This window comes from Meleagris gallopavo, chromosome Z (genome assembly GCF_905368555.1).
Source record: "Meleagris gallopavo chromosome Z, MGAL_WU_HG_1.1, whole genome shotgun sequence".
Classification (NCBI taxonomy): domain Eukaryota; kingdom Metazoa; phylum Chordata; class Aves; order Galliformes; family Phasianidae; genus Meleagris; species Meleagris gallopavo.
Window position 1 is genome coordinate 51,117,039 of NC_139435.1, and position 23,007 is coordinate 51,140,045.

General features: G+C 37.7%; 1 protein-coding gene across 1 annotated transcript; it reads left to right on the plus strand.

Annotated features, from left to right (window-relative positions):
* Window positions 1-124: 124 nt before the first annotated feature.
* Window positions 125-3,578, plus strand: RFESD (Rieske Fe-S domain containing). The gene is made up of 4 exons (XM_010726040.4): window positions 125-935; window positions 1,780-1,960; window positions 2,051-2,085; window positions 2,568-3,578. The coding sequence occupies exons 1-4, from the start codon at window positions 858-860 to the stop codon at window positions 2,835-2,837; spliced, it is 564 nt and encodes a 187-aa protein (XP_010724342.1). The 5' UTR covers window positions 125-857; the 3' UTR covers window positions 2,838-3,578.
* The last annotated feature ends 19,429 nt before the right edge of the window (window positions 3,579-23,007 follow it).

A 23,007-nucleotide genomic window follows, 5' to 3' on the forward strand; every position in this document is an offset into this window, starting at 1 on the left:
CCATCTTGGTCATGTTACTGACACCTTAAACATCTGCACAATGCAGCAGACCAAAAACTAAAAAAGTCCTGTTTGGCAGGCAGTGATACACCGGTAGAGGGGTGTCTGGGATTTCTTTCTGATTACAGAACTAATGGCTGAAGGGAAATGAAAAGCAAGTATAAACAGGGATGGCAAAAAGATGAAAATCAAGAAGCTTTTGGTGAGCCTACACTGTGCAGTGACCTGAGCTGTTCTGGACCCCCTGTTCTGCTCCCTGAGGGCACCCTGAAGGCAGCTCCTGCAGGGAATCTATCTCAGAAGGTGAATTCAGAGCCTTTTCTGGGAAAGATGGAATGTATGGAGAGTAGCCATTTTTTTAGACAGATTTTTCTCTCACAGCCAGAGACAACGATCTCTCAGATGCCACTAACAGAAACAGCACAACACTCCCAAAGTCCCAGCACCGGGCTGGGTGCCTGCTGGGAGCTGTAGGCAGCCCACTGATCTTCCCAGCATAGCAGCTGGTGGGAAGCAGAGCTGCCCCAGCAGGGTGAGCACAGTAGGCAGTACGTGACTTCAGGCAGGGCTTCGTGTGGTTTGTCCCACAGGAAGAGTGCTGCTTACAGGGAGAAACGCAGCGAGAGGAACTCTGCACTCTGATCTCTTGTTATCAGGGCAGTGCAGCTCAGCCCTACTCCTTATCAGCCGTGTCAGAGCTCGCTTCGGCCATGCTGAGCCTCTGTACAGCCTGTCCCTGTGTGCTACGGGGGCCAGACCCACAGCTGACGGCTTTATGTGAGGAAGCGCTTTGATAAATGCTGTCACACGTGTGAACAAAGCAGCACTAGTTGTCATAGGATCACTGAAGAGAGCCAATGTTGGACCTCATTATTCTGAGTGTTCATTTCTTCACCTGCTTTCTCATCTCTGTTTTGATGTGGTGGGGATCTAAGGTACTGTGTGACTTGCTGTGTGGTGGATAAGTGGCTCTGCTCTTTGTAGCTCTTAACCCTCTTTGCAACTGGATTCCATGCGTATGTGGTTCCTCTTTGTTCTCAACATGCACAAAGACTTTTTTTTAGCCTGATCTTCTGAGGAAATGAAGGTATCAGGGTTGCACTAGGACTTTTATTGGAACACAGTAGCTAATTGTAAGCAAAATTAGTAGGAGGACAGGCTTCATGGTGAAAGGGGGAGGTATGCATATGTCCTCTGCTAAGAGAGGCTTTCTGATGTTTGAGATACATAAAGGGATGAAGGCAAAGGCAGAACACAGCTGCTAAAAAGCGCAGGTTTAGTACATCTTCCCAAAGATTTCTTTCCTTTATTATACAATATTTTTCCTTTATTATCAGCTTCTATAGGCTTGTATTTCTATCCATAGTATTGTGTTAAGTCCCCCAACATCATTTATCCTTTGCATTGCCAAATAGTTTAGTGCTTCATATTTAGTATCACTGGATTTATGGATTTATTAAAATGCAGATTGAATAGACTCGGAATTAATTTTGTCTCAGCCTCAGGTGTCAGCAGCAATTGCTATATCCAGTTCCAGTTCTGTTAGTGAACATTATCACCAGACTCCTGGGCTTTGCTTTATGTGCATACTGATAATATTGTACCAATATTGTACTAAAACCTCTGTCCTGTTCAACATATATGCTAAGTGAGCTGTGCTTTTCCCTGGAACTGGGGCACACATTTTCCGTGTAGAAATCCAAACAAGAACTGTTTTATGAGGTTGTTTTTTGTGTTTGTTTGTTTGTTTGTTTTGTGTGTGTGTCTGTGTGTTTTAAGGACATGGTTTTGCACAGCCCAAGCAAAGGAACAGTTGAAATGGAGCCAGATGATCTTATATTAGTTGGAAAAGAAGATGACATAAAAAAGTCCCAAAGAATAATAGCCAAAGTCAATGGCAGAGAAGTTGTTGTTTTCTACCATGAAGGGAGATTTTATGTTCTGGACTCTCGCTGTTACCGTAAGATATTTGCATACACAACATCAGTGTTGTAACAATTAAGCATATAGTTTGCTGAATAAATTAATATCATATTATACTATGTTTCAGATGAAGGTGGCCCTTTATATCTTGGAGAAATAGAGGTATGTAAGCAAAATAAAAATAATTTATGTGCATAGAGACTTTTGGACTCTCAGGTGCATTTTCTTTGAATAATTTTGTCGCAACAGAACATAAGAATTGGGTATATAAGTATATATTCCTGTCATGCTTTTTTCATATTTATTTGTCTCAGGAGACTGAAATGTTGAGGAGTGAAAATCTGATTCTCGTTGTGTGGATACATTCTATAATGATAGAATATTATGATTAGTTACTGTATTACAAAAAGTGTAATTAAAACTTGGTGTTATTCACAGTTGAGCAGTAGATTCCAGCACCAAATGGGTCACTGGTTCAGATCTTTACTGCTGGAATAAGGCGCTCTTAGGAGTAAAAATGTATATTCTACCAGAATAGAAAGCTTTGCAGCTGAATCACCAGATATGCTTAAGATGGGAATTTCTACAAGGATAAGAATTAGAAGTTGATGACTTGCTTTTTCTTTTCTTCTTTGTTTTTGAAGGACATTGATGGTCAGACATGTATTATCTGTCCTTGGCATAAGTATACAATCACACTGGAAACAGGAGAAGGATTATATCAAGGAATAAACCCTTTGGAGCCATCACCAACACCACGGTGGCAGTCAAAAGGAGTAAAACAAAGGATTCATAAAGTTACAGTAAAGAATGGGAATGTTTATGTGAGTCCTCCAGATATGTCTGTAAGTTTTGACTCAGATTATTTTGCTGAGAAATACAAAAATGGTGGTGATTTAGCTATGAAAAAATAAAGCAACTCACAAGTAGCAGAGCAAGTTTTGGATAGAAAACAGAATCCTGTTGAATGTCTCTGTACAGAATCACTGCTGTGAAATGAAAATATAACATGGCTGTCAAGATTGTTTCCAGATTAAATGCTAATGTTAATATAATGAACTCAATGTTGTAGAAATCAGTAAGTAAGATCTGCGTAGCTGGGGATATGACTGATCCTGTGCCAGTGGTATTTTGTTTTTACTTTGAATTTCAAAGAGACTTATTTGTAGCAGAACTCCTACAGTATTTAATATTTTTTAAATCATCTTTTGCTAGAATTATTTTAAGTTTCAGGAGATAATGTGATATATTACTACATATTAAACATTTATTAGTTCAAGATAAAAAGTCTAGTATAAAGGTTATGTTCATATATGCAACAGTTTGTACTTAGAATGTCTTCTGTTTAACTGATATAGAATGTTATAAATTTGTAGATGTGTGAGAAATTTCTGCATTTTTTTGTAAATCTAAAAGGCCAGATTTTCATAAGGAGAAGTGCAAAATTTGAGCAAATTTTGATATTCATTTGTATGCCTTTCTATGCTATTTCTGTGTTGCTACAAAAATTTTATGAAAGCATTTATTTGTCTTTTCTTTATTGAACTCTTCTGGCAGTTCATCAAATAATTAGACATATATTTGTCATGTGTAAATTGTTCTTCCTGATTCTATTGTTAGCTAAGAAAGAAACTGTACAGTAAAAAAAGAGTGATACATAAGATCATGGTTCTTGTTTGTTTTTGTTTTTAAACACGTTGTTATATATTCACTTCAAAAAGTAAAGTTTAGAGTGGAAAGTTAGGTTTCCATATTTGAGTTCCCTGCGTAACATCAGATCTGCACTGATAACTCTGCTCTCAGAACAGGGAAGCTTTCCCTCTGTGTTGTGTGCATGGAGGGCAGTCTGTGCTCTGCTCCTGCCCAACCCACAGCTTTTGGAGAGCTGAAAATACTGCATGAAAGTTAACATCATCCTGAGACTCCTGAGTTGTCCAGTAATGTTCATCTGGAAATGTGACTGCAGCCTGGCTGCAATCCTTCAGGGTGCATTTTTTTGGTGATTTGTTGGCTCTTTGCGTAAGTTGTGTCTTATGTGGGAGCAGTGTGAAGTTTTTTGGCTTTTATCTGTAAGTTTCTCTCATATTTGGAGTGGGTTATCTTGGTTATGATGTGTAGGAATGATAAGTAGGCCTGTGACAATATACTTGTAAGTAGAAAGGTGTAGAGAACTGTCAGGGGAAAGCATCCATGCCTGACTGACCACAGTGAAAAAAGCAGAACATACTCCCAATTTATGTCACAGTGTGATATATTCATCCTATTTAAATTTAGATATCTGCCTCTGATCATATCTATCACATCTCCTTACATTGTTTTCATGGTCAAAAATGTAGTAACTTCAAGGTGCTGTTGAGCTGCCTGTCTCAGTTTTGTGTTTTAGGACAACATTAGAACTGAAATGTGTTCCTCCTCCTCTGAATAACCATTAAATCAGGCAGTGCCAAATAGATCCAATGTAAATATTTTTCTTCTGTTAGATGAATCACATTTGATCAACTGCTAGAAACTGTTGCTATTTACTGATCTGTTCCTTGGTTGGCTTCTCTTTTTTTGTTATTTTGTTGTTGCATTTCTTTGTTTAGTTTTTAGTTTTAATTTGTTGTTTTCTTGTGTATGTATGTGTTTTTTTTTTTGTTTTTTTTTTTAAATAGTAATACATAAACTTCTCTTCTTACTCTTCTTGAAGGTGAACAGCATGTGGTAGGAAAGTGAGGTGGGTGATAAAGTGATACAGCTGCTGCTCCAAAGAGCCTGGAGCATGCATCGCTGCACACATATATGGCCACGTGAAGGCTGGCAGAATCTTTTTCCCTTTCCTCCATTCTCAGGCTACTAACTTTGCCTGTGATTAAACCTAAGCATTAGTATTCTGTGCTACTGAAGGACATGCATCCTGTAAAATAAGTCCACGCTGACTAATAATTGCTTACATATTTCTTTTTTTTTTCTTTTTTTTTTTCTTTTTTCTTTTTTTTCAGTAGAAAGAAATCATGGAGACATTTGTGATAATACTCATTAGGGTATAAGCAAAGTCCCAGAATTGTCTATACCTACTTTGAAGTTATGCGTTTAGATGCAAGAGAAGGTAGCTCACAGTCTTACCTGAGCATTGTTTAGAACTGCAAACCTGCACTGATTTGTCTTCATTAATCTGCCTAGCAAAGAACAGAGAATTATATTTTGTACTTTGGTTTGAAATTTTTCATGATGACTATGCAATACATTCCAACTCTGTAAGCTATGTTCAAATGCAGTTTGAACAGAATAAGCAGGGTATATGTATCCTATTAAGAATCCACCTTGTTAGAAAAGCAGCGTTTTGGAGTTCATACTACTTACTGTAACTATGGTGGTACGAGCTGCAGCTTCAGCCTTGGCCTGAGGTAACTGCACCTTAATACTTAACAAGATGATTGCACCTGCAGGGCTATGACTTAACTTTCCGTTTCTAAATGTAATACCTTGTTCTGCTACATCTCCATTTGCCATTGTACATTAAATAAGATACTCAATATAAGGAGTGTTAGAACGTCAGGATTTAGAAATTTATGAGTATATCCCTTAAGTAACTGCAAGTTGTGAAGTGCATACATTGGTAAGAAGACTTTGCAGGACTGGAGATAATACTGATGACAAGGAAAAACCGCTAATCTGTAGGAACAACGGTTTTAAAACCAAGTTTTCACTTTTCAGTAGCATCATACAGTTCTTTTTTTTCAAGTTCAGTTCAGGAATGAAATAACTTCTGCAGTTTGCACCTATTCTTTCTGCTCAGTGTAGGAATTCATGTTGTTGCCTGTGCTGATCATACTGCAAACACAGGTTTACAGTCAACCTTCAGCAATTCCCAAGCGTCCCATTGATCTTCTCATGTCTTCTCAAGCATTTCTGGTGGTTATTCAAAGAAGCAAGAGGCAGGGGCTGGAAACTGTAGTGCTGAAGATGTGCTTGAGAATTTGTCTGATGTGGAAAGAGGAAACGTGCTGAGATCACCTTTTGCTGGCAGTGCTCCTTCTCCATTTCCTTTCACTGCACTTAGGGAGTACTAGCTGAGCAAATGTTTCAGGTTGACCATGTTGATGAGGAGGGGGATACTGAGGGTGGAGTGAGGTCTCTGACATCCATCTTCTCCCTGCCGTTATCTATGGTGTTGGTGAGGATCCCCAGCAAAAATCGCAAGAAGTTTTCTATTGGGTCAGCAGGTTCAGGCAGTTCAGACAGTGGTTTAAACATCATATTAAGGATGAGGGAATGAGGAATGACAACGTAAAGCATGCAGGAGTGTATGCTTTGGATCAGTCCTTTGCAAATGTAAGCAGCAAACCAATGAAATTCTACATAGTAGTTATTCATGCAAACATACTGATTTCCTAAAGTGCAAATTTTACTTGAAAGAAGAAGAAATAGTGCAGCTAGCAGGAGCAGGAAGGTTACTGTCCCTCTGTACTCAGCACTGGTGAGGCTGCATCTCAAATACTGTGTTCAGTTTTGGGACCCTCAGTACAAGAAAGATATCGAGGCTCTGGAGCATGTCCAGAGAAGGGCAACAAAGCTGTGAGGGGTCTGCAGCACAAATCTTATGGGGAACAGCTGACAGAACTGGGGTTGTTCCGTTTGGAGAAGAGGAGGCTCAGGGCAGACCTTACTGCTCTTGCAAGTCCCTGATAGGAGGTTGATTTGTTTTCCCTTACACTGATTGAGTCGCCTTTTGGTGTTCTTAGCACTGTATTGGCTCAGGGCATCCAGAAGATTGTTGCCAGCATCTGAAGCTGAAAAACAGTAGATGTTTGCAGTACAAAGCATAGTTCAGGATGCTGTGTCACCTTGTGTACTCATCATATTTTTAATGAGACTCAGCATCTGAAGAAAACCTGACACCGTTATGAGATGCAGGTGTTAGTGTGAGTTTTCATTGTCAGTTTAGATACTCCAGCAGGTACTAGACTGAAAGGGCTCTTGCTGTTTACCAAAGTAATGTAATGTTTGATGCTTCCTTACTGTTTCTGTTACTTTTCATGTAACTGATAGCTGATTACTGTAAGGACATCCACATTAAAGAGATTACAGCTACAGAGAAGAAATACTAGTAATTAAAAATTTGTGCAACTTTTGTGTTCATCTCATCATTCTGGGCTTCACTATTGTAACTTGGATAATGTAAACTTTGACAGTAATTATCTTTTTGTTCCTGTGGACGTCTTTCACAAAACCCTACTCTGTTGACTCGTAAGGATGCTTTTTTATTCTTTTTGATATCTTTTCCCTAGCCCAGGACCCATCTTTCAGGATAACTTGACAAGCTCCCACACATATAGGTGGATTATGCAGAGTGAGTGATTTCCTTTTTCCCATATATTGCCTGTTTTGCATACAATATTTTTTTTTTTTAAGTAAAACTTCATATTTGTATACTGTCTGGCAAAGGGGAAGAAGATGGTTCTTGTATGCTATTGTTTTTCGTATAACTTTCAGCGTGAAGCTTCACAGTAAATTTAATTTCTCACACAGTTTCAGTTATTATCATGTAGAAGCCTGGCTTCTTGTCCTACAGGTATCTCAACGTAACGAAGCAAATCCAATGAATAAATCACAAAGTTCTCCTCTGTGGTAGAGAGGAAAGCACAGAGATCTAGAGCTGGATACAGAAAGAGATTTGCTAAGAAAATTGATGATGGGATATCTTTTTTATTTTCGTTGTCTTTTTTTTTTAATTTTCTTCCAATGAATGATGGGTAGAACACATTTAATGTCCAGAATAGAATTGTTTTTGAGAACATTTATAACAGTAACATACAGAAAGTCAATAGTGTTGTTTCATTTGGCTGTTTCTATTGTACTGTTCCTGGAAATTTGTATCTAATGTCCATGAGTGTTGTCTGAAATACATGACCTGAAGTAAAGTAGTTTAGATATGGTTTAGAATCCCATGAACAAAACAATAATGTGTAAGAATGGGTGAGACAGAGAAATTTTGGGGTCAGGACTAAGGAATGTGATCCAGAAAATCAGTTCCCTGCATATAAACACAGTTTCATAGCTGTGTTGTATTTGCAGTAATGTCTCTTTCCTCCTCAGATACAGGTGACTCCTTAAACTCTGTCACACACAGAATCATACAATCATCTAGGTCAGAAATTATCTCCAAGATCATAGAATTGTAGAATGGCTTAGTGCCACGTCAGCATGCCTCTTAAATATCTCCAGGTGTGGAGACTCCATCACTTTCCTGGAAAGCCCATTTCAATGCTTAACCAACCTCTCAGTGGAAAAATTCTTGAACCTAGGGAGGAATAACCACATGCACCAGTGTAGGCTGGGGGGATGACCTGCTGGACAGGAGATCTGTGGAGAAGGATCTGGGGGTCCTGGTTGATAACAGGTTGGCCATGAGCCACTTCTTGGCCTTGGAGGCCAAGAAGTACAATGGCAGCCTGGGGTACATTATAAAGAGCATGGCCAGCAGGACAAGAGGGATGATCCTCCTCCTCTACTCTGCCCTGGTCAGGCCTCACCTGGAGTACTGTGTCCAGTTCTGAGTTCCCCAGTACAAAACAGACAGGGATCTCCTGGAGAGAGATTCCAGCGGAGGCTCCAAAGATGATAAAGGGCCTGGAGCATCTCTCTTATGAGAAAGGGCTGGGTGACCTGGGTCTGTTCAGCCTTGAGATAAGAAGACTGATAACATCTGTAAATATCTAAGGTGTGGGGTGAGGTCAGACTGTTTTCAGTGATGCATGGTGATAGGACAAGGGGAAATGGCCAGAAACTGAAGTACAGGAAGTTCCACGCAAATGTGTTTGAACTTCTTCATAGTGAAGGTGATGGAGCACAGAAACAGGTTGCTGAGAGAGGTTATGGAGTCTCCTCTGGAAATACTGAAGACCCTCCTGGATGCCTACCTCTGCAGCCTGCTGTAGGAGACTGCTTTGCAGGGAGGTTGGACTCGATGATCTCTGGAGGTCCCTTCTAACCCCTACAGTTCTCTGATTCTGCAATTCTGTGATTATTTCTAATAGCCAGTTGAAACTTTTCCTGGCTTGAGATCATCTCTTCATGCTCTATCAGTTGTCACTAAAGAAAAGAGAAACAAGATGAATTGTCATCTTATCCATAACGGGACCTTTATGACAAAATGCTGCATCTCTTAGGTATTTAATTTTTGAGGCAGCCACTTTTGCATCCACTGTATTATTCTAGGAAAGGAAAAAAACAACCCTCCCCAAAAAATGTTTGCATTTCTCACAATTCTTTCATATTTTAGAACTTTCATGCATTACAAGTATTTTATTAGTGAAGATTTGGGCACAAGGTTGTTAATCTGGCTGTTAAGCTTTTACATTTATGTTCTACAGTAACAATTCCACATTTTTCAAATGTTTCCTGGCAATTCCTTAGGAATAGTGTTATCCACTTATTATAACAGAAACAGAAACTGATATCTTAAATATTTCTTAATCGTGTTCTAGATGAGTAAGTATTTCCCTAAAAAAACAAAGTGTAAGTAATGAATATGAGACAAAATAATATGAAATGAAGTTTTGGCATTCACTCATGCAGCGTCCCCCAGTCTCCTCATTACAAAATGGAAACAAAAAACAAAAAAACAAATAAAAAGTTCTCTCAAGTAGAACAAAATAATTTTTATTTTTATTTATTTTTATTATTTTATTTTATTTTATTTTTGAGTTGGATACAGACAAAACCAGAACTGTTTTAAATCCCTTTCCTGAGATTTTAGATAAGGAAAACAACACAGAGTTGCTGTCCTTTCTAAAGGGCAGCAGTTTATGACCTTTCGCTGTAATGATTAGCTTTTCCATTACTTAAGCAGTGACATTTTTAGCTACTTCTTGCATGTACAAAGTTGGCTGCAAGAAATCTGCTGGATGTGTCCTGCACCTGGCTGTTTGGAGTTCACCCCAGAGCTCAGTAGTCAGCACCCAGCAGGAACAGCATGTGCCTTCATGGGCTCATCACTGACTACCAGTGAAATCCATAAATCAACAAGAAGTTTGCAGACAGATGATTCCTGCCGAGTGTTGGTGGAGGGAACTGCTAACACTGGAAAACAAAGGTGGAAATTTGTATTGATATTTTGTGGCTATTCCTTACGGCATATTTTACAACACCTGTGCGGCAAGACTGCAGTACTGTGTAATAGTGCTGCTTCTGGACCTGCTTGTGATTTGTCACCAGGTAGATTATCAAGGAGTATAAAATTCTCACTGGTACCTCTGATTTTCATCATCACAATGCTGCATATGGGAAGACTGAGAGTGAGAATCTTAGCCTGCTTTTTTTGTCAGGTTTTTCCAAGTGAAGTAAAGACTACATCTTCAGTCTGTTACCCTTGACCAATACTTACTGTTTCATGTAAAACACCATCTTCTCTTTACCTCAGGAATGACATAATTGTTAGAAAAGCATGAATACCACTAAGTCACTATCAAGGGCTTTCACACACCATCCATCTCGAAGTTTCCTTTCAGACAAGAATATGAAACAATAGAGGGCAATGTGCCAGACAACCAACAAAATTAAGGTGGTTTATTTCAAAGAGGAGGATCTGAGTTTCCCAAACAAGCAGTATTCACCCTTTGCAAGATCTTTTTAAAACCAATGGTATTTTGGAATACACACTTCCCAACTTCAACTGCAGATGCATCCCCTTTGAAGTGTGTCATGTTTCTTACTCAGCTGAGATGAAGTCTTTGCAGAACCCTTGCTGGTACCTGGCACACTCCATGGTCAGAGGAGATGGGTTTCTTTTTATCAGGTTATGAGGAGCGAAGGTACCCGTTTCTTCATATATATGCCTATTATAAACACTTTTTCTGTAAATAGAGCTTTAGCTGGTGTGCTCTAACCCATGTTAAAGGGTAAATAAATATTTGAAGATCATCTCTTCTTTCAGATACTCATCCTTCTAAGAGTTTGAGAATCTGGGTTCAGATACATAAATCTAACCCTTAAAATTTAAGAGTGATATAGCAACCTAAAAGAAGGCATTTTTTATGAGATCATGACTTCTTAATATTTTTTTTATACAGTGCTTTCACTTGGCTGTGAAGAACAATCACAACTGTGATAGTATCCCACTATATTCACACACACAGTTCATTTTCTCCTAGCAGAGTGGAGCAGAGTGTCTCATAACAACTTTTTATCACATGTGAAATCATGGTAGTCTTGAAGTTAGGGGCCAAACTTCTGGAGTGACAAAAGAACTAACATTTTTACAGAGTCCTTATAGCAAAATTTAAGAATATGTACAGCTCCCTAGTTAGTGCTCACTGATTCAAAGGTGAGTTTATTAGGTAAATGAGAACTCTGGCACATACGCTATTCTACAGGATTTAAGGCCCAATGTTTCATTTTTTTATTCTTGTGTGTTAAATATTCTCTGACAGTTGTGCTTTATTTTACCTTAACTGCACTGTGTATGTCTCAAACTGTAATAGAGTAATATCCAAGTTTGAACTTAAAAGATTGTCACAATTTTCTAACAAGATTAAATGACAATGGTCAGCATTATACCTTGAAAATGAGGCAAAAATTAACATAAACAGTGTACGTTAACTTTTTTTTTTAATTTCCCATACAGGAACCTGTTTTTTTTTTTAATGCATAAGAACAGGAAGCTCTTCTATGTGAATCGACACCTTTCTTCAGATAATCACTTTGTATGAAGATAAATCATTACACATTAAGTCAAGAAAATGAGAAATGTGACGTTAGCTATTGTCCATTAAAATTGGTTTGAACTGACTTGTCTAATTTTTTTTAAGAATGCTAGCAAGGATGGAAGTCTTTGAAAGTAATGAGAAACTGTTCACATCTGTAATAGACTTAACACATTCAAGATCTAAGTAACACTTTACTATAAACATTGTAAACAAAAATCTTTTTAATTCTTAGGTCATGGCTTTTTTTGGTGGAGAGACTACCTACTCTGAATGCCAGAACTATTGTCATTGGGCTGAAAACCTGACAGACCTTAATCAAGATGTCTGATAAACAAATAACATGTAGTTACAGATGATAAAATGCACAGCGTCTAAAGAACTTAGAATCAGTCAGCAAAATGTCTTTACTGTGCTCAAGTAACTGCATTTCTAATTGTAAAAACATTGAAAAGGAACACACAAATGTTCATTAGATGTTTATACTAGAACAGAGTAAGGGAGCTAGAAAAGAGAAGGCATAAAGGACAGTTGGAAATGAATAAATTAGAAATAAAAGCACAAACTCCATTTAAAACACAGTATTTTAACATCATTCCACTGGTTTCTCTTGCTTATAATTAACTTCTTCGTTTTCATTTCCCAGTAATAATGTTCATTATTTTAATGCTCATTTTGCCATTATATTTAATAATCAGAAAATTAAAAGTAAAGATTTGCTTTACTTTTTTTTTACTGTCATTGATGTTATCACATAATATGTATTCTCCCTAAAACACCAAACGTATCATTTAAGGTATCTTTGAGCCATCTAAAAAATTTCCATACTTCTAACTAACTGCATTCCATTGTAACTGGGCACTTCATATGGTTTCTGATACTACTGGCCAATCCCATCTAGATCAGCTGTAGGATTTCATAATGTCTTACTATTTGAAATATTATGCTTTATTTTCCATTATGAAAAAATAGGTTAGGCACATGTTCACTTCTGGATGCTGCACGATGTTTCAATGCAAAGAAATGGCAACCAAATCCATTACCTAAGAAATGAAGAATGCAGAACCTGTTTGGAGGTATTGAAATTTGAATTTCATCAATTACAATGAAGAGTCATTCAGGGATTTTTAAACTAGTTAAAAGTGAATGCTGAAACTTGAAATTTTTTTACTCTCTAGTATTTCCTTGCAGTACACAACATTTATAAAATACCTTAATAATTTTGGACATCCTCATTACCTGTAACAGGACAAACCGATGTTTGTAATCTTACATCTTTTAATTGAAGGAGCAGGACTTTTCCACTGACATCAGCAGGATTGGATGTTCTTGTTCAGTTTCAGAATTTTGTTGTTCATGTAGGTGCATAATTTAGATACCCAGTTCTGAGAGTCAAGGCTGTGTATGGGAACATACATTTCTGTAGTACCCTCCCTTGGCATTTTCCTAACATGAAATTCTTTTCTTCCTCTTCATATGAAGTTTACAAATTAAAACTATTTTCCAAGCCAAGTGTTTGAAAATATAAGTATCTTCTATTTTTCTTCCATGTAGTCTTTGGGCTAGGAGATCCAAATAAGACACTATGCACTATATTTCTCTAGAGCTGACTTAGTATCACTTTGCAAAAGAGCAGATTTTTTCAAAGTAGATCTCTATTTTAGTATTACTTTATTTTAGAACAGCATTTATCAGTAAGGCTGCTAAAGAACTGTGGTTGTTTAATAGCCTGTGAATATCTACTTCAGTTAATTTCACATTATGGGTAGTTTATTGCAGAAAGGAGGACAAGAAATGAAACTTCTGCCAGTCGCAGTTAAAAAAAGAACTGTGGTAATCTGCTTATTTATTTTGACACTTACAGCTAGCATTTTAAAGTTATAAAAGTAAACATTAGTTAGTGTGCTCCTGTACCACCCCACCATTAATATCCTAATGTCTTTATGAACTTTATTTAAATTCTTTCTCAATACCTCATGCCAGTTCTTTTAAAATTTTAAGTGGACAGTTTTAAAGTTACCATGCTATCCTTTATTGTACTTCATTTTAGTTGTTGGCTTTTTTTTCTCCTACATTGCTCTTTCTTCTCTGTGACAGCACTTTCTCACATTGTACTTTTATGTATTATTACTTGCAGAAGTAATATTAAAACTGATTCTCATGTAGCATTGTAAAAAGAGACTGTTAAGGGATATCCATACAATACCTGATATATTTGTAGGTTATGTATCTCAAATTGTTGGAAATGAGTCCTGATTCTGCAGGCTTGTGGGAAGAATTTCTATTACTGATAATTAAAATTAAATCTTGCCAACAGACTGCATGTGAAAACAGAAATGAGTCAGAAGGCAAAGAATCAAAAACTTGGCAATTAAGAGCAGGAGCAATTCTGCATTAGCCTTTAAAGTCCTCATTGCCTGATAACAATTAAGAATCAATATAGATGGGAAGTCTTTGGATTTATGATTGCTAGTTTCTAATGTTAATGTATACGTTCTATACACACATACCCATAGCAATAATATTTGCTAGGGAATAAGAGTGCTAATTCCCATGCTATTTTTGCAAAATCCTTATTTCAGAAAACACTGCTTCAAAACTTCCCCACAGGTCATAAGGCAGCCAACAGGGAAACTCCAAACTTGGAGTTTTAAACCACCTACAATAATCAGATTAACAGATTATGAGTGAAAGAGTGAAACTTGTTTTGATGAAGCTAGTAACAGATATCATTCTTGCCCTTGCAAAAAGTATTATCTACTGGAAGACAAAAAACAAACAAACAAATGAAAAAAAAAACACTACAATTTTTTCCAAAGTTATCTAGATTATGTGCTTCAAAAAGATTTCTCATGTCTACAGTGGCCAAGTCGGACAGTGCAAATTCAGGTAAAGGATCTGTTTTCTGTACAGCGCAAACTGTACATCACAATTTGAGATGGATCGTAGAATCATAGAGCCATAAAATGGATTGGGTTGGAATGGGCCTTAAAAAACATCCAGTTCCAACCCCATTACTATGGGCAGGGCAGCCACCCACTAGTTGCAGAATTCTATCAACAGAATTCAAAATCCATTCTATGGTTAGAACCATAGAATGAATTCTCCTCATTATGGTGAAGAGAGATGGTCATAAAACCATTTCTCATCATTAGCAAATGTCTTAAGTAGTCATGTGTAAACAGTTCATCTTTGTTTACATTAGAAATTCTGCAGTTTATGAAGAGAAGTTTAAACTGTTAAATATTTATTCAATAGTTAATCATGGTTTGTGCTCCATACTACAACACTGAGGTTGGAGAAAGGTGGATATAAACCTCTTCTCACTCTGTGTAAAGTCTGTAAAGTCTGTAATAGGCTTTAACTACTATTTTTTTTTTTTTTTTTTGAGAGTTCATGAATTATGTTGATATTATTACAGGTTTGTTGAGATTATTATAGACTTGTTTCTCTCACTGACTGAATGTTGCAGACCTCTTCAGGGATTAAATTCATTTAAGGACTGCATTTTGAAGCAGCAGGTTTTGTAGCGGAAATATGTATTAAACCATGAATGTAAAAATACAAGATTAAAACTAAATCAATTAATTCACGTCTAGAAATCTCTAGAAATATGTTATATAATATTCTCTAACTCGTTGCATCAGTTCCATTTAAATTACTACAAAGTTCTCACTAATAAGGAGAGGAGGAAACAAAAAACATTAAAGGGTGAAGAACTTTTTAGAAGTTCTACTCATATGTTTTCTTTTAATTTTTCATGTTTTTACTTCTGGACTTCAGTGAGAGTTCTGTCTTGTTGCGACATGATGTTGTATATCATTTTGAATTCATTAAAACTTTTTATGTAGCAGCTGCATACGTCATTGCAAGCAGTTTTTACAGAGCACTGCCTTTCAAAGAGGGAAATTATGAGTAAGACCAGAATATTCCATCCCAGCAGAATGCACTTCTTACAACAGTAAACAAAAGGGAAAGAACAAAACTATTTTGTAAAACAATTGTTGAAAAAACTGATGACTTTAGGATACAAAGAAAAGACTATAAACATAGAATCTTACAGAAACCTACTATTACTATTAAGAAGAAAACGATTGACTTTGTTCCTTATTACTTGTTTTACACTTTCACCTTCCTCCCAAACACTGTGCTCTACTCAGTCTTTTTCAATCATCATGTCATTTATTTTCCTACTTTTGTTATATGGAAAAGCATTGTTAGGCAACCCTGGCAAGATTTCTGTAGATAATAATCTACAGTCAACACAGCAACTTAAGTTGCTGCCAAATACGTAATTGAAAATCACGATGTAATTTAAGTCTCTTCAGTGTAGAAAAGCATGTGAAGCTTACTGATGATTCAAAGATAACAAGTGAAACAAAACAAAAATCATCAGCAAGAACCACCAAACCTTTTCCTGTAGAAAAAGCCTGATTTTTTTTTTTGTAAACTTCTTTAGAGAAGAAAAAAAAAACTTTAAACATGTACCACAAATGCTACTTTTAAGTAGTATTTACAGTCACCCTTAGATTATAAGATATTAGAACATTTTGATTTGTAACCTTATCCACTGGCAATATGGGAATAATAGATCCTTTGGTGTAGTTTAACTGATACATATGGAGTTGTCATCTACAATTGTAAGTGGAAAGGTGAGACTTACCCCTTGGAAACCGATGTCTGGGAGAGGTCCAGAACACAGTTTTCAGTTAATGGGCTATGAGTATGATTTTTTAAAGCAATACCTTGTTTTTTTTTTGTTTTGTGTTTTTGTTTGTTGGTTTATTTTTTTGTTTTGTTTTGTTTTGTTTTGTTTTTTCCTTTTGGGGGTATTCAGTACAGAAAAGTTAATATTAAGAAAGGAGGAGAAACAATTTATGAAGTTCTGAAAAAATAACAGCACTTCAAACTAACAGAACATGTTGTTTTACTATGCTATTTATAAAAGAGCAAATGGAAATTTATATTGTTTGTACCTACATCAGAAAAGTACCACATATGCAATTAATAAAAAAATAGATAGTAAATAATAAACAAGTTTAAACAAATCATTAATTCCAACATTTAGCATCTCTTAGAAGATATCAAGTGGAAAACAGTCTTGATATGCAACTTGTGTGTTCTTTTCATCTAGATCAACCATTTTTGCTATCACTTAACTGTTCCTTTTTCAAACTTTTCATCTTATTTTTTCTGCACTATCCTGAGCAGCAAATTATTACAATATAGGAAAACTCCTCTTATTTCTCTTTTCTGTAAATATTTGTTTTCCTTCATTATGAAAACTTTTGGACTTTAAAGCTAGTCTATTTTGATTGTTTCTTTCATGCTGATCAGTCTGGCATTTGTCTTTTGTTTTTGTTTTTTTTTTTGCAACGGGAATACAATTAATAAAACAATGGACATAACAAAGCTAGTTATGTACTTCAAATAACAGTAATAATAATAATAAAAAAAAAGAAGCAGTATTCCAAGAAAATATTGTGAAAGGAAGAAGTCTGACACAATGCTGGAAATTACCTCTCCACTACTTCTCAGAGAGAACAATTGCAAGTTTAATTTCCATCAGAAGTAAAGCTCAGAGAGTAACAAGATCCATGTTTGTACAAATGTCAGCCTTTAGTAGTAATCTTCGACTATATCAACTGATAAAGCAAAAGCTCTGAAGATACTACATTCCTATTAGTTTTCTAAAAATAAACCATTCAGCACTGAGAAAACAATTAATGTTCCTATGGAGACATGATTGACTGTCTTCTGCTCATCAAAATGGTTGCAATTATAAGGATATTTTCATTTATGCTCTTTTATGATGTGCCAATTCTCACATCACATGTACAGTTCATCATCCAACAAAGTTCCTGAGCAGACAGTTACTTTCCAAACATGTATTCCAGACTTGTCATCTGGAGAAACCAGAACAAAATTTTTAAGCATGGAATGACCATACAATGACTAACTTAAAGATGTCATGTAATTAACAGTGTGTTGCGTTGTTTAATTCTGAAGAAGTGTTGTTGCATAGTAAGAATTGGAAGTTAACTTTAAAGGGAAAGCTTATTCCTGACGAGATTTTGCTTATGACTCATTATGAATTTTGACACCAGTATGTGCACTAACAACATTGCTGCACACATATTTATCTGTGGATATTTATATAGATAGGTATTATCTTTTTTTCCTTAGTTTTCTTATCTTAAAGAGCAGATTATCTCACATGCTTAACGGATGTTTATCAGACCATCTTCATTTACCCAATGTAATGAATGTTATCTGTATATGTCTTTTTAGCAATGAAATCTAAAAACTTTACACACCGATGAATAAAACTGTATGAGCAAAGGCCTTCTGAATGAGCACCATAAGCAATTTTGAGGCATGTCCCCCTGTGGAATTCACGCGCTGGGCCACTCAGACTTAAGTGCTTTTCCGGGGGATCATAAGGTGGATTATAATAGCCCAGAACTTCCAAAATGTGCCAGGGCATCTCCACCCTACCTCAGCTACAGCTGCATCTTGTGACAGGGCAGTCCTGCGCCTCTCTGGGTGTCCTTGGAAGGGGCATCAATCAGTGGAGTTTGGAAGAAGGGCAGTGAGTATGTGGATAAAGGGGGTTGTGTGAGTACAATAATCCTGCTGCATTTTCAGAAAGCCTTTGAGAAGCGTTTTGTAAAGCTCCTTAAACTTTATAAAGAAAATAAGTTGCCACAAGATAGGTCGAGAGATTTGGTTTTGATTGAAAGCAGTTGTAGAAAGAGGAAGTGAAGGACAGGGCTTAGTGGTCAGCCCTTAGAAGAAAGATCTGCAGAGTAAGACAATAGTTCAGGTCAGAAGTGACCTTCTGGAGGTCATCTAACCTTAATCAGACCTACTCTGAGCAGGTCTGGTTACAATAAATTGTTCAAGGATGTGTCTTATAGGACTTGAATACTTCCAAAGATGGAGATTCCATGATCCGATACATAAGCCTCCATAAGCCTCCAATTTCCCTTGATATCTTCACTTGTGTCTTGTGGAAGGAAGTCAACAGTGGAATCTTCAAGCAAGATCTCTGGTGTAGATAAGTATGACATTGAAGATGTCATACAAGGAGGACGGAGCAGGTGCCTTCACTTGACCTGTAGTTTGGAGAAGTAAACCTGAGAGGGTTATGATAGAGGCTTACAAGGCTTACATGACTGTAAAAATGCAGGAGGAAATGATCACCTTTGAAAAAGCAAAATAAGTTTTTACTGGGCCACAGTGTTGCCATATTTGTGCTAATGGATTTGATGCACTTTTCTGAGGTTTGGGACAGTAGTTTTGTCACCTCTGAAATCAGCTCTGCTGTGCAAGTATTTTGCAAGTCAGATCAGCTTGGCAGAATTTTTTCTGGTGTGGTTCGTAGTCATAGAGTCACAGAATCATAAGATGGCATGGTTTGGAAGGGGTCTTAAAGCCCACACAGTCCCAACACCCTGCAATGGACAGGGCTGGCCAACCTCCCAGCTGAGGCTGTCCAGGTCTCCATCCAACCTGGTCTTGAGTGCCTCCACTCAAGGGGATGGGGCACCACAGCTTCTCTGGGCAATCCTTACCACCCTCTGAGCAAAGAATTTGTTCTTGACATCTAACCTCAGTCTCTCTTATTATAGTTGAAAACTGTTTTCCTTTGTCCTATTACTGTCAGACCATATAGAAAGTCATAAGCTCCCTTAAAGTACTGGAAAGCCACAATGTAGTCTCCCAGAGCCTTCTCTTCTCCAGACAGAACAAGCCCAGCTCCCTCAGCCTTTCTTCACAGAAGAGATCATCTTCATGGCCTGCTCTGGACCTGCTCCGGACCTGCTCCAAAAGCTCCACATCCTTCTTGTGCTGGAAGCCCCAGGCTTGGGTGCAGTACTACAGGTCAGAGTAAAGGGAAATAGTCCCCTCCCTCTCCCTGCTATCACACTTCTTCTCATGCAGTGCCGGATATATTGTTTCTTGTGCTACAAGCACACACTTCTGCCTCCATCCATCAAGACCCCTAAGTTTGTCTCCGCAGGGTTGCTCTCAATTACTTTTTCTCTCAGTCTGTAGTCATACCTGGGATTGCCCTGGCCCAAGTGTAATACCTTTGCACTTGTCCTTTTGATCCTCATCTGGTTCATACAGGCTCACTTCTCAAGTCTGTCCAGGTCCCTCTAAATGTCATCCCTTCCTTCTATTGTGTCAAGCATTCAGCTTGGTGTCATCAGCAAACTTGCAGAATGCACATTAAATCCCACAGTCTATGCCACTGATAAAGATATTGAAGAGCACCAGTTCAAAGATAGACCTATAGGAAACAATACTCATCTCTGCAGTACTTCCCCCAGTAGTCCTTAACACTAACTATTTATTCCTTGCTTTCTCACACACAGTCTGCTTTTTTTGGCTTCAATGTGGTAGATGGTTGCAACAACAGAAAAACTCCTTTTGTCAGTTTATGCTCTGTTTATGCAAGAGGTCTGGTCTGTCTGATCTTGTAACAGCAATCCCTGTAGTCTGTACAGATAACAATGCAAATTAAGGCTGTCAAAGTTTTCAGTTTGCAACATTAGGAGAACACACTTCTATTCACACACACACACAAATCTGTTGTTATCTGGAGACTTTCTATACTCTTAAAAAATTTTTTTTAAAGACAAATAAAAAATGTAAACTTACTTCTCTTTGAGAACAACACAGTTTGTCACATAGTAAAACCTATTAACAACTGAGCAAAAGCTCCACGTATTGTGCAGAATGAGCTAAAGGCCAGGATCTTAACAAGGTTGAATCCAAATGCATCAAATCATTTCATTGTCATAAAAATACGGAATGTCATACCTGAATCCATGAAAGTAAGACTAAAGCTTTCACAAAGAAAAACTCTTTATCCTTGGATTGGCTGCAGCTATCTATCTCCTTACAATGGAAAATATCATTTCAATTTTGTCAGAAAAGATTCTGCATTTGTTTTCTTTTGTTTTTCTGATACATTCTTGGGAAACCTTTAAAAGAAATAATTTGAAACAAAATAAAAATGCCCTGATCTAAAATTCAAAAGATGAAATATGCTATTGCTTTCTGCATCTGTTCAAACACTCTCTTGTCTGCGATTCTGTCACTGAATATCATCAGCTACAGTAAATTCTTGTGAGCTAAAGAGTTTGCTGATCATAGGATATTCAGTATCCAGATTGCCAAATAGGGAACAGTCAAGCAATTCTTTATAATCCTTTCTTTTCATTTCTATTGCTTTCACTTGTAGTGCCCACATAGCTTGCAGCGTGCATTTGAGGTGCAGAGGCCAAGAAAATTCTCATAGTATTTGCTACCAGGGGAAAGTTAACTCTTCTTTTTCCTTCCTTCCCTTCTTCCCTTTTCCTTCCTTCCCTTCCCTTCCCTTCCCTTCCCTTCCCTTTCCCTTCCCTTCCCTTCCCTTCCCTTCCCTTCCCTTCCCTTCCCTTCCCTTCCTTCCCTTCCCTTCCCTTCCCTTCCCTTCCCTTCCCTTCCCTTCCCTTCCCTTCCCTTCCCTTCCCTTCCCTTCCCTTCCCTTCCCTTCCCTTCCCTTCCCTTCCCTTCCCTTCCCCTCCCTCCCTCTCCCGCCCTTCTTACTGCTGTTAAAATTGTTTGTACATGTCTGCATGTGTCTCCACACATACATATATACATGTAAGTGTGCATACATGTGCATATTTAGCTACAGTAGGTTATGTTCCCAAGTTTAGAAGGGTTTTCTATCACACATGTTCTAATTTTCAAAATCTAGACCACAAGAAGATCAAATTTAAGGATTCTATGGAATATTTGGTGCCGTTTGAAAAGAATATTAATGAGCATGATTCAAAGTGTGGGTTGGCTCTGATGAAGTGAACTTTCAAATATCCAGTGTTTTGACACCATTAAGGATTTGGGTGTGGAAGACAGCACGTCACAGTCTGGCAATCATCTGGGGAAAAAAAAATACAGTGGCTTTCTTTGATTGTCTAAGCTTTATTGCTCCTAAGAAAAAGAATCAAACTTTTTTTTTAAACAAAAAGAAAACTAGAAACAAACAAACAAAGCCCCAACTGTCATTTGTTTTCTAAACAAAGCTAGCTTGAATAGTGGAAAAAACTGGAATAAAGTAAGATGCAGGATATGAAAATGTTAGTAAATATTGTTTGTTTCCTTCTTTACTCATTTGTTCTTCAGAAGGTCCTGAAGAATTTATAATAAAAACACAAAAATTACTGCCTGTCTTCATTATTATGTGTCAGATACCAGTGCTTGGTCCAGTCCATCAATACAAAATAAAAATGTTGGCAGTGGATAATCACTACCTCCCACTTCTGGCATCAGTGGAATAGTACTTTCTCAGAATGAGCACTGTTGCAAAGTAAAGCTCTCTTAATTATTCTGCTCATAATCCTAACGAGACCTGTTCTGAATGAGTTCTTGGCTGTGGGATTAACAGCAGCATGTGTTCACCCAACAGAGAGAGTTCATTTATCTTGTAAAATGTTCTGTTTTGTTTCTTACAGTAACGTGTGCAGCAGTATTGGGTAGAAAATATGTAATTTCAGGCTGAATTTGTTTTCAGGTGGGATTGCATTAGTATTTATTTTAGGAGGACTGCTCCAAAAATGATGCCTTGTATTTTATGATGTTGGCTCGTGATATCAGAGGTGGTTGTTGGTGGTATGGCAGTAGAGGTTTAACCTCTGCATCATTATCCCTTAGATGTTGTTGCTGTGTGACAGATGGCAGCAGAGGGGAAGTCTGACAGAACGGTGTCTGACATAGAAGTTTATGAAATTGTGTCACTGAATTGCTTCATGAAGAAACAATGGTACCCACTGATATTTGCTGATGCTTGCTGAATGTTGATAGGGACCAAACAGTGGATGGAGCACAGTGAGGGGTGGGTAGTGCATTCCAGCAGCAGCACCTATGATGTGAAAGACAAGCCACATTCAGGATGGCCATGTACAGCTGTCACACCAGAAAATGAAGGGTGTATTAATCAGCACATCCATGTGAATTGCCTAATGGTGGTGACCTTGTTGAAAAATAGTTTTGTAGCAAAGAGCTTTCTCTATCAAGTTGAGTTATTTTACCCTGTGTTGTAGTTTCCATGGAAACATATAGGAGGCATTATATTCGGAGCACCCTAGGCACCAAAAAGAGTATTTTAAACAGCACGGTAACGCTGGAAAATCTGCAAGGGCATTTAAGAAACCACCAGCTCAATGTTAATTGATTCCAACGAGCAGGGCAAGACCAGTCCTCTGCACTGCTCTGTCCCGCACACCCTCCGGCTCGACACAGGAGGTCAGGACCGGAGAGTGCCCCGCTGCAGCCCAATGCTGTTCTCGGTGCCCGCCGCGGCCGCTCAGCGCTCCACCGGCCCGCACAACGTCAGCTCGCC

What these genes read in the sequence shown, in the direction of transcription:
- RFESD (XM_010726040.4), top strand. Translation starts at nt 858, where the DNA reads ATGTTGGACCTCATTATTCTGAGTGTTCATTTCTTCACCTGCTTTCTC. An exon ending in TGATGTGGTGGGGATCTAAG is followed by an intron (nt 936 to 1,779) that starts GTACTGTGTGAC and finishes GTGTGTTTTAAG; the next exon opens with GACATGGTTTTGCACAGCCC. An exon ending in TATATCTTGGAGAAATAGAG is followed by an intron (nt 2,086 to 2,567) that starts GTATGTAAGCAA and finishes TTGTTTTTGAAG; the next exon opens with GACATTGATGGTCAGACATG.